The 12,221-nt window shown below is 32.8% G+C and overlaps 1 protein-coding gene across 1 annotated transcript in view; it reads right to left on the bottom strand.

Moving 5' to 3' along the window:
• KIAA0825 (KIAA0825 ortholog) overlaps positions 1–12,221 on the bottom strand; it is a 251,533-nt gene that overhangs the window by 208,087 nt on the left and 31,225 nt on the right. The window contains exon 3 of the mRNA XM_062018445.1: positions 6,583–6,722. Within this exon, the coding sequence (XP_061874429.1) occupies positions 6,583–6,713 (131 nt within the window). The 5' untranslated portion in view covers positions 6,714–6,722. The remainder of the gene's footprint in view (positions 1–6,582; positions 6,723–12,221) is intronic.

Genomic DNA, 12,221 nt, shown 5'->3' with positions numbered 1-12,221 from the left:
ATGAAACGCTGAAGGACCTGGGGCAATTTAGCTTGGAGGAGACTGAGGGGTGATCTCACTAATGTTTACAAATATGTAAAGGGTGAGTGTCAGGAGGATGGATCCAGGTTGTTGTCAATGATGTCCAATGATAGGACAAGGGGCAACAGGTACAAGTTGGAACATTAGAGGTTTCAAAGAAACACAAAGAAAAATTTCTTCAATGAGGGTGAGGGAGAACTGGAAGGGGCTGCCCAATGGGTTGTGGAGTCTCCTCTGGAGACATTCAAAATCTGCCTGGAGGAGTTCTCCTGTGACCTACTCTAGGTGGTCCTGCTCTGGCAAGGGGGTGGGACTAGATGATCTTTCAAAGTCCCTTCCAACTCTTAAGATTCTGTGATTCTGTGGATACATGAGTGGCCTGTAAAACACTTCTATAAAATTAATGCAAAAGTCCCAAGACTTTCCTGAGCACGACTTAGCTCAAAATGAAGTACACTGAAACATGTATTTCCCCTCATCAAAAGGCTTTCTCTGAACCACAAAGGACCTCCATGAAATCACTCTCTGCCTGTGGCCTACTCAGGTTTCTGATGGGATAGTCCACACATGAATACCAATTCTAAACTTGACAAAAGAGTGGCATGTATCTTTTTAACTTGTGAAACCTGTTCTCAGGACTATGAAACTAAATGCCTTGTTCATACACCTTGGTTCCTGGAACACTATGAAAGGCTTTTATTGTGGTGTGCTGATGTGTATTATTCAAACATCCCGAGCAGATTACAGCAGCATGCATTATAAAAGGGAGTATTGTTGTTAGTCTGTGCCAATTTGCCTCAATTCTGAACTAGTTTTCACACTTATCTTTGACATATGAATCATGTGCAAGTCAATAAACTACAAGCTATGAGTAGGCTACAGCCTTCCCAAAAGCAGATATTTTGGCAATTTTTACCAGTTGGTAAGCGGATTAGGTGAAAAAGTTTCAGAAGCCTTCGCTGTAAGTACAAATCATGACAATTCTGTTCCTTTTATCCCTTTATCTCAATAAAGTAAAAAGTTAATGATGATCAAAATTAGTCTTGATTGGATAAAAGTATTTTTATCCTGCTCACGTAAAGCATACTGTAGGTAAACATGGTCTCAGAAACAATTTGGCCAGCACTCTGCATTATAAGAACATGGTTAATTATAGTTACGTATTCCTTTATATGAATGATATCATTAAATTACATATTTAGGAATTTAGTTACCTCTGAAAAAAAAAACCAAACCATTTTAAGCTGTATTATCTAAGTTCAGAAAGCAAATAATTTTAAACAAAAAAATCTTTTACCAAAAAGAATTAAAATTATCTTCACTAGCTAGGTTAGTATTTTAAACTTTGTAATTTCATATCAGCATAGGGAAAACGAGACTTTGATTTCTTGTTTTATTGATGAAAGTTCTGGCTCTTTAAAAACTGTGAACAAAACTTATAACTTTGAAGTAAAAAATATGCCTAGTGTATTTAATTAATTTTATTCTTAAAAGTACAATTACAAAAAGCAATATAAAGTGCTAAATTGCTTTTTTTTCCTCCAAATAATCCTTTTTTTAATTAAAGTTTAACTACAAATACATTTTATTAAGTTCAGTGCAGTAAATAAGCTCCTTTTTTTAAACAAATTGAGGCATCAACCAAGATGATGTCAACTGACAATATACATGTACAATGGGAATGTAAATTGTCTTAAAATCATATGCAGTAAACAGAAAACACAGCCATGTCTGTGTGCAACCCTATCTAAATCAGGAATACAGTAGCAAAATCAGACATAGTTCAGTACTTAATGCTTTTCGCCTATTTACTACTGGTAACTGGTTCTGTGCTCCATATGTATGCTTTTTGAAACATCCTCTGAAACACAAAATCTTAACGATAAGATGTGGCATAAAATTGAGACATTGCTGACCTAACTAGAAGACATTTAATTCTTCTGTTAGAATTTAGCCTCTTAGAACTACATTAGAATGGCTGTTCCTGGTCTCTCCATGTCTCTGACAGCAGGCATTAGGAGATACCATGGAAGAACAAAAAATGTCAAGAAAAAAAAAAAGATTTATCAGAATATTTTCATCATCTCTAGCAGTTTGTGACACAAGGACTTACATTAGATAGTGTCCCAGTATTTAACACACCCCAATTATTTTTTCTTCCACAGATGATTCCACCTCATTTTGTGGAACTCTTCAAACAGAAACAGAAAAAATCAGTCACCAAACTACTAAATAAGGAGTGGAATATAAAAGCTCAAAGAAAAAAAACAACCTTTCTCTGCAGCAAAAAAAAAAAAAAAAATCTGATAACAACGTTCATATGGATTTTTGTGAAACTGATTTTTCAAGAAAGAAATCTTTAATCCCACACAAGAAGCACATTGAGCCTTTGTGGGAACATCAACACTTGTAGTCAGTATGACTGGTATACCATTATGCCAGTGAAAATTATTTCCCTGACACAGTTACTCCTTTTTAAAAGCAAGGGTTTTGTTTTTCTTACAAACTAAGCAAAGTTCTGTTATCTGTGCCCACACTGCAGTGTTCTTTTGGAGTAGCATGTTGATAGCATTTGGTAAGTATTCCCACTGTAGAGAGGCGATTTGAGAACTCCCAGTTGTTCTTATTTGTTAAGTTATTGGCAGTTTTTAGGAATAATCTAATCATGTGGAGGGACTGTTTTTTAAGGGATGCAGCATCAATGGACAGTTACAAATAGGTACTGTAATAGAACTGATAGTGTAAGCACTGTCATACCAATACAACATTATTTTGAAAAGCACAGTATCACAATGAGGGCTGCTGCTGTCACCATATATAATTTTCCATTGCCTAAGATTACTTTGAGTAAGTTGAAGGATCATCTTTTAACTCCTTTCAGTTCCTAACAAGCACCATTTCAATTTATTTCACATAGCATATGGAACAGCCATAAAATGACAATGAGATTGGTTAAATTAAACTGCTCAGCTATAAAGTAAAATTATCTTTAAACCTCATGTTACTTATGCTGAAGATCTGCTTTTAGAACCAGTTTACATGTCTTTATTCAGAACAGGTTTTTTTTTTTTAAATAATGAAATATTTGCACTGCTTTTTGAAGACAGAAACACTAACATAGTATTTCTTTGTTACTATCATGTTTATTCATTTAAAAGCTTGACTAATAAATACCCATGGCATTTTTTACAAAATTAGTCATATCATTTGGGAACCTGTATATCAAAGTACCTCTGGTACACTTTGAGAAGTAAGTAATCTTTAAGAAAGACTTTTAACTGTGTAATTCCCACTGGCATTTTCATTGTTACCCTTTGTCTCCTGAAGATACAAACATTTTGCTTTATGTCATGAAAGCTGATCTGTAAAAAAGGAAATATCAATAAAATTTCCCATGATCTACAGGCAGCCTCATGAGGTCATTGCTGATGCCTTAGCACCACTGCGTGTTAATAAAAAGCAATTAAACAAAAAATATTAATAATGCATAACTATTAAACTGCTATATGCAATGTAATTGAAAAAGAATTCTCTTTAGCTTGGAGAAGAGAAGACTAAGGGGTGATCTCATTAATGTTTACAAATATATAAAGCGTGAGTGACAAGAGGATGGAGCCAGGCTCTTCTCAATGATAGGACAAGGGGCAATGGGTATAAGATGGAATATAAGAAGTTCCAAAGAAATTCAAGCAAGAATTTCTTCATTGTGAGGGTGAGGGAGCACTGGAACAGGCTGCCAAGATGGGTTGTGGAGTATCCTTCTCTGGACACATTCAAAACCCACCTGGATGAGTTCCTGTCTAACCTGCTCTGGGTGGCCTTGCTCTGGCAGGAGGGTTGGACTGGATGAACTTTCAAGGTCACTTCCAACCCTTAAGATTGGAAGCACTACAAGCTCGGTTTCAAGTTCTGTACCTTATTCTCAGCCTATAAGTATCAAATAGCAGCTGAAAGTTTAGTTCTATGGATTGCTCAAATATTAACTCTTATTAATTCTTAATCCTCTAATTGTAAAAAAAAAATTCCAAAGGCTCAGTTTTCATAAACAATTAAAGTCAAAGCAAATGTGAGGAGAAAGACCAAAATTACAAATACAACTTCAGGTTGAGGAATAACCCTAGATTATCGTTGTATCTAAAACTGGCTAACAATGACAATGGTTTTGAGAGTTCATCTGTTTCTACAGACTGCTGTAAGAATAAAGTTTACATTGAGGTGTAATAAGAGCTCTGTTATATAACAGCGACTGAAAGAACCACTTACTGCCTTTAAACTTACTAATAAAACAATTTTGCACAGATGGTCTCTTTTTTCTATGTTTTTGTGTGTTTTTTTTCTTACAGCACGAAACAGAATCAGTAGAGTACAAAAATACTGAAGGCAATTCAACTGCTTGAAAGCACATCTGATTTGTCGTGTTACACAATTTTACAAAAGCCATTCAGTTGGAAGGCAATAAATGAGCATTCAGGTGATTTACACACTTTTGGATCATAATTTTTTACACAATGTTTTATTTTAAAAAATATATATATGCTGTATACTATTATGTTTATTCTCTGAGGTATAATAAAATCATAAATCTATCTGATGAAAAATGGATTGTATTCCAATTGTATCACTGTAGTGCACAGAGCTGTTCTTATCATACCACTTACAAAGATCAATGGTAACTTGAAAATGATTTCATTCCATGCTACCTCTAACATATTAGCAATAAAAGGACTCTTTTTAATTTAAAAGTCACATCAGCTGCTGTCCATCTTCTTTTAAACTCCTCTCCATTTCTGAAACTGACATATTACAGCAGCAAAATATCACCTGGTAACTACTTGGCTACTTTCTGATTTTTCTTGTGAAAATTAATTTTAAAACTAGTTTAAGTGTCAATTCAGCAGAAATACAAAGCTTTCCTCGACATGTGTTACTGTGTACCCCACCTTAATCCAATTTCCTGCTTTCCTAGGATAAAATACTATTTGGATTTTAGATAGGGAAACTTACAGGGAAAGGTCCTTCTAACTTACAGGACTATGTACCTAAGGTGGGGACAACCTATCTTCCTAAAAATGTACACATAGATCTACTGTGATGATGTTAATGTAAAATATAACATTAAAAGTTAAATTATACCATTAAAAGGAAGGAACAGCTGGTCTGTTTTCCCATAGTCAAAAGATTTCTCAACTAGTAGCATACTTTTTACACACATTAAAACCAAAAATGTTAGTAAAGCATGCATTCCAAAGACACAGCTTCACAATAATCTTTAAAATTCTCAGCCTTAGCTCTGCAGAATGACCACAAAATCAGTTTTACTTGGTAGCTAAATACCTGACAAGAAATCTGTCAAAATGCTAATGCTTTTTTTCCCCACATATACAAGATAATAGCAACCTAAAACTTAATTGCTTATAACTATGTTATCACATCAAGTAAACTCTATGTACACTTAACTGCTGTCAACAGCTGGAATCTGTAATATGAACTGCATTATGCAGCGGTCCACAATAGCATATTGCCCAGTCCTTCACTGTCATTGCTACTCAGGAATTATTACTACCTCAACTATTTTTGTAAACACTAGATTTTTAAATGAAAATGTTCAAAATGTGAGATAAGAGTAATATAAATAAAAAGCCTGGAAAATCTCTCAGCTCACCATAAGTAATAATTCAAAGATGACCTAAAGTAGTTTTAGTGAGATATAGCAAAGGTTTATCTCCATTCTCCAGGAAGCAGTTTGGGAGCAAAGACCTCTTACAAAGTCAGCTTCATTAAAATCAAACAATCTTAAAACCGATGTCATGAATTGCATTCTTGGAAATCACATGACCATATAATGTGCACTGTTATCCAAAGGCAGGTATTTTCAAATTTAATACAAAATTATGCTATCTGTTATATCTCTGCACATTATTTTTTAAATGGGCAATTAATTTCACTGGGGTAATTAAGTTTATTTGCTTAAGAGAAAATCCTTCACAGAATAAAGTATTTTAAAGGTACTAAGAAGTTTAGCCACAGAACACTCTCACCATGTTTCAAATAAGGTGCAAAAGTATCAAAAAATAGTACCAATAAATCTTAGATTGCAGTATCTTCTGTTGCAGCATAATAGTTTTGACTGAAATAGGTAAAATAATGGATTATCTAAGAAAGACTATATATATATTAACCTGCTTGCTTTTTCTACTTCCATTAGAAATGCTTGAAGAATAGAGAGTTCAAATTTTGCGTTTTTGTAAAATTCTGTATCTCTTTTAGGGAATTAAAATTCTGTCTCGTAGCTGTAGGAAATAGAACCATCATGGGAATACATATCTTCTTCCTCCACTATCACACCTACTATAATAATTCTTAAGATTAAGATGTTTCAAGTGGTAAAAATACCATACAGAGAAACGACTATAGCAGGAAAATCACATAGCATTAAAAATTTGTTAAATTTGTTACCAGAATTTTAACCTTCTACTGGAAAAGAAAGAAGAGAAAAACCAATTTCTTCCTAAATGTGATGATGTTCACTAGTATTTTAGATACAAATAAAATACTCTTTACCTAGAAGAGTTCTTCTTTATCTTTTCATCAAGATCACTAAGGATTTGTTGAAATTCCATGTCTCCAGGAAGGACATTTAACAAACAGTCTAAATTGGAAGAATCAAGAGAGTATTCTCCTCCCCACTCCATTTTCAGAATCTGTAAAACAGATACAGAAAACTGGTTAAATAACAAAAAAAATCAAGCTAGAAGTATAGAAAGGGAAATTTGTAAAATAAAAGGCTTTCTTTTTGTTTTTTAAAGATTAGATCTTTTACCTTAATTGGAGTAGTAGCTTTTTTTCTTTAACATTTAGAAAGGAAATATAAATACATTGGAGAGTAAATTTATTTTTTGTGTGCCTACAGTTTTTGTTCAAAGAGAAAATGCTTTCTGGAAATTAGGCACATCACAAATATCTAGAATATAAAAATACAGCCCAAAACACTATCATGTACCAGAAAAGAAATGTCATCTTGTTTTGTGGAATAAAACTCAACAAATACTTTGCCAAAACACAGGTCAAATCCATTGGCCTGCTTAAACTAAGGCACTGAATCCCAGGATTTTTTCTATCAGAAGGAAAGCATTAGCAGAGCTCTTTTTTCATGTTTTCTGGAGGTTTTTTCCTGTATTCCCTTTTTGAGAAATAATGAAGATAATTTTACAATCACAGATGACTTGCTAACAAAATCAAAGAAAAAACCTACATAAAAAGTGGAAACTTCTTTAATAACCAATATATTTAATGTTCACTACTTAGTATTTAATAATACTATTTGTATAGCTGTAGAAACATTAGGAACAAACATAACTATTCAGATGCATATAATGATTGGACAACAAAATATATTGACTTAACAAATACACCACTTTTCTTACAAAGAGTATTCTTTTATGAAGCAATTACAGCATTCAGTGGAAATTTACTTAGAGCGACTACTAGAAAAATAGTGTTTTTCTAAGTATACAGTCTACAAGAATCATGCTCCGAAAGAATGTAAAATCAAGCTGCAAAGTCAAGAGGACAGCTTTTGTTCAAACATGAGCATAGACCTACAAGTAGTAAATTGTGCATTTCTTCAGCAGAAATGACATTCCTAATTCTTTGTTCTTTTCAAAACAAAGTTAGAACAAATACGAAGGTCCTTTCAAGTCTACAATCTCATTCATTTCAATTAACAGCACTATATTAGGATCTATTTTCCTAAATTCTCAGAAGCTACAGAATATCCCTTGGCACACAACAATTCAAAGACTTTTAACATTTTTGGATATTGCTGAAACTGTATCACCTTTCTAGTTAAAACATTTGGATATGAAGCAAACACATTATGTAACACAATGAAGGAAGATCAGTCTTTGAATGTAAGACTCAAAGTATCTTAACAGATGTTACTCCAATAAAAAGACACTGTAATTAAAAGTAGAAGCCAAAAAGCACTCTCCCAAATGCTGAAATACTTGTCAGTTGCCCTGGCAAAAAGCCAGAACCTTGGGAAGGTTCTCCAACCAATGGAAAAAAAGATTAAACAGCACCTTACAGATTTGAGAGAAAAGCAATACATACAATACTAATTATATTAAGACATAGTAACACAAATCCACTCCCTTTTATCTTCAGAAATAATTCTGAGTTTATAGAGACTGTGATACCAACTCCATTCAATATCTATATTTCAACCCATATTTTATTCAACTATGCTTGCAGAACTGTCAATGATTAGTCTAAAATGTACTGTGTAATAGATACATGGAATGAAAAAATAATAGCTTGGAATAATTCAAACTTTTCATAAAATATCTGCACAATCAAAATTCTGTATTTATTCTTAACTCCTTTCCTTACAGGATAGCCAGAAGCAGCTTGTGTTCTTTAGAAAAGTATCAGTATAGCTTACAGACCACTTACGGTTTGAAAAATTCATTATATGAAAACAAATCACCTTGTAAACATGACAGTCTAGTTTTCATGTATGCATTCCTGTAATACCTTCCATGTCATACTTCTTCAGTTCACTTGTCAAAACAAGGTAATTATTCCCTTCAGTCTTGGTTTATGGGGGAAAAAGCAACCTTTGATTATTCAATTTTCAAATATCATTTTAGGTGGTCAATAGTAATTTCTTCTCATGAAAATCTAAGAATTTCTCTAATGGAAGACTATCATTTCAAGGAGCAAAATACAAAAATATTGCAGAAAGAAAAACATTGTACAAGATACAAATTAATATAAATTAAGCAGAAACTCTATTGTTATTTAGCATAACTAGTGTCAGAGCCTGGGGTGCACTAACTGCCTTTAACTGCCTGATGATCCTAATTCTCAGTGGAACTTCATCATCACAGTGGTGCTTGCCTTACTCGCCCTCCTTGGGGGCAACAGGATGGGCATCAGTTGGCAAGGTTCTTCCCTTACCATTTGGGTTATCCCCCTTCTCTCCTGGCCCTCAAAAAGCAGACAGTCATTGCTGCTGCCTGACAGTCTTCCTCTGACAGCAAACTCCCCAATTTTTGCTAAGAAATAAATCTATTATTTAAAATTTTTATTATTTGTAATGATATGGGAGAAGAACTCTGTTTTCAAACTCCAAGTTCTTTTAAAGTATTTTAGACAGTAATAACCCATTTCTTCTGCAAAGGACATTAATAACATCTGTATAAAAAGTATGATTCCATGACATTACTATTACAGTGAAATATTGTATGCTTTGAGACAAATGGTCTTAGATAACCAGATTCTGATGCAACTCAATGTTTCTCTATCTGTAATAAGTATAGTTCTTTTCAAAATATATTAAAGGACCATTCATTACCATTACAATGATGTAGCTGTCAATCTTTTTGATAGCAACTCAAGAAACTTAACCTATGTATAGTGTAGCTTAAAAAGAAATATTTTTTCAGTCTCTTATTTTAACCCACAGTACCAATACAATTTAGCTTCACTAACAGTTCCCCAACAAGCCTAATGTTAAGAACCAATTTTTATCAAAAACAATTAAACCTATCTGAACTAATAGTGTGCAACACTCAAGCTAATACAATAGATACTTCTTGCTTTTTCAATTCATATAGTGTTACCACCAAAACACCCTTTTTCTTTTTCCTTTTTGTGTTTTCTTTTTCAATGTCAATCAAAATGAAACAGTCTTCTTATAGAAGTCCTATATGAAATGACAGAGTTAAAACTGGCTATTTCTTCATTTTGAGATAACAGTTCAATAAAGATCACTGTGAAAACTTTGCACTGCAAACATACACGGAAATTCCAAGGGATTTCTAAGATTAATTTTTAATGTTTATTGTCACTGTAATGAATATTTGTTCTTAGACATGAAGATAGAAAAAGTTATGTGATTCTAAAATTTGAATAGATTTTCCTATAAGCACTTTTGAATTCACACATGTACAATATACTCCTTTATATATCTGTAAATCACAATATTTAGATTTATAGTGTAACATACTGTAGATATGCACCTAACTGACATCTCCCACTTTTTGACGCAAATGGTACTCTTTTTAAATATCAATTACAAGTCTTGCATTACTCTGGGTAAAACATAAGTACATCATGTTTATAGTATGCAAATCCATTCCAGCATTCTTAGAAACTCTGTAAATCCAGACAGATTTATTTTTTCTGTTAACAGTTACTTCTTTATTTCCCTATGGTATCTCAGCCAGTTAAGACTTGGATTAGCACAAGACAGCATCAACCATGGAGAATGTCAAGTAAATTTTGTATTGTAGTTACACAGAACCCTTGGGAGGGCAAAAAAATTCTTAAGGCCTTAATTCCCAGTATTTCACCTGTTAAGGCAAAAGCATGAGGCAATATACAACAGATTTATTCCAAAAGACTGAAAATGAAAAATTAACAACCTTAATGAATTGAACTGTAAATAATTTGAACATAAATGGTTTGACAAAGATAATTAAATACTAAGATTGTGCCTAACAGCTGATGAATAAAATAAAATTAAAAAATCCCTTCAATTTCATTATGACAATTTAGCTTCCTGATTACATAAAAAATGTTTTGGTTGTATCATAATTTGTGTTATTCACTGTAACCAGCACGTATGTGTAAACCACCTCTTCAATGGATAAAAAAATGGTAGATCGACATTGTTTTGTTCAAATAATTGACTTTTAAACCAAGATTTGTATAAACCAAATCTCCATTATTTCACAACCCCAATAATTCAGACTTTAAAAAGTTGCTGGAGTGGTAAAGAACTCATGACCTGTCATTAATTTCATTCAGTTAATGCCAATGTATTATTTCAGTTCTTGTATAGAGAGATGTTTATTTCAAATATTACCTTTAATATATTCAAAGATTGCTTTTAAGTAACTATTTGTATTTTGAATTTAAACACTAACTGGTACATATAAAATATTTAGAAACCATTACCTAATACATTCATCCATTTTGCAACATTTTCTCCACATATAGTATTCCACACTTCAGCACAAACTGCTTTGTCTAAGTGCAATCCAAGCACCATGGCAATCAAATTTTCTGGACTGCCACTTCACAGGCAACCTAAATATTTCAGAACTTACTTAAAATATGAGTTTTACCTCTGGAGCTCTCATTCCACCCATATCCTGGACAATAAAAGACAATTGGTACCATTACCATTATTTTGAAAAGAAAATTGCAATGTACTCGTGATTTGAAAAAAGGGATATTTCAAACTGCAGGTCTATATGTACAGAGAGCTAGCCAAATCATTGAATCTTTTTTTCCTGATACTGTTTCTTATCTTACAGGAGATATCTTTTTATTGCCTTAGCATCCTTGTAAAACTAAAAGGGGAGAGAGAATTGACAAGATTTTTCATCACTCAGCTTACACTTTCAAGCCACCATCTTAACAATGATGTCCTTTATCTATCTTTAGTTGCACAACTGTTCCCAGCCACTTCACAGCACAGAAGATGTCATCTGCAGTCACACAGCAGGCAGCAACAGTGATAGCAATGGCTTGAGATACTACTATTCAATGTGAAATTCCCACTGTTCTGGACTCACATCCTAGGAATATTTAAAGTTTTTTGGAAACCACATAGAGCTTACACAAGAAATAAATTAAAAAACTATAATTTCTTGAGCTGTGCACTGACATAGTAAAAGCTTATTACCTATTTTTACGTGGCAAAAACCCTTTCAAATTTTATCACTGTTTAAAATGAAGACCGGTGGAAAAAAAAAATCTGTCTATAAAAGAATAATTTTTTTGTTCTGCTAATAGGCAGATATTGAAGATCATTATTTAAATTTTCCAGTTTAAGTTTTGTATTCACCCATTTCCCACAATTTGCTGAAATATACACAGTCTTTATAAAAAGACACAATATAGATCCAGTAAAACACCATTTAATGCATATAAAAAAGAGTTATATTTGCAAAATATCTGAATGTCACAAATAACTTTGAAACAAGTTTTATTGAAAACGTCTTGTAATGTCGCCCCTCCAGACCTTCCACATTTGCTGTTGTCATAAACTTATATTTAAATGTTAATTTTAATTTCATCAGTTATTATTCACCCCACAAGTAACACGTTTTCCTTTATATATTTCAAAGAGAGATTCTAAGTATTTACAATTAAATTTGTAAGTGTATTGAATAATTTTTTTCCCA

Source organism: Colius striatus, chromosome Z (assembly GCF_028858725.1).
Source record: "Colius striatus isolate bColStr4 chromosome Z, bColStr4.1.hap1, whole genome shotgun sequence".
Classification (NCBI taxonomy): domain Eukaryota; kingdom Metazoa; phylum Chordata; class Aves; order Coliiformes; family Coliidae; genus Colius; species Colius striatus.
Note: the sequence above shows the minus strand (reverse complement) of the source record. Positions and strands in the feature narration are given on the sequence as shown.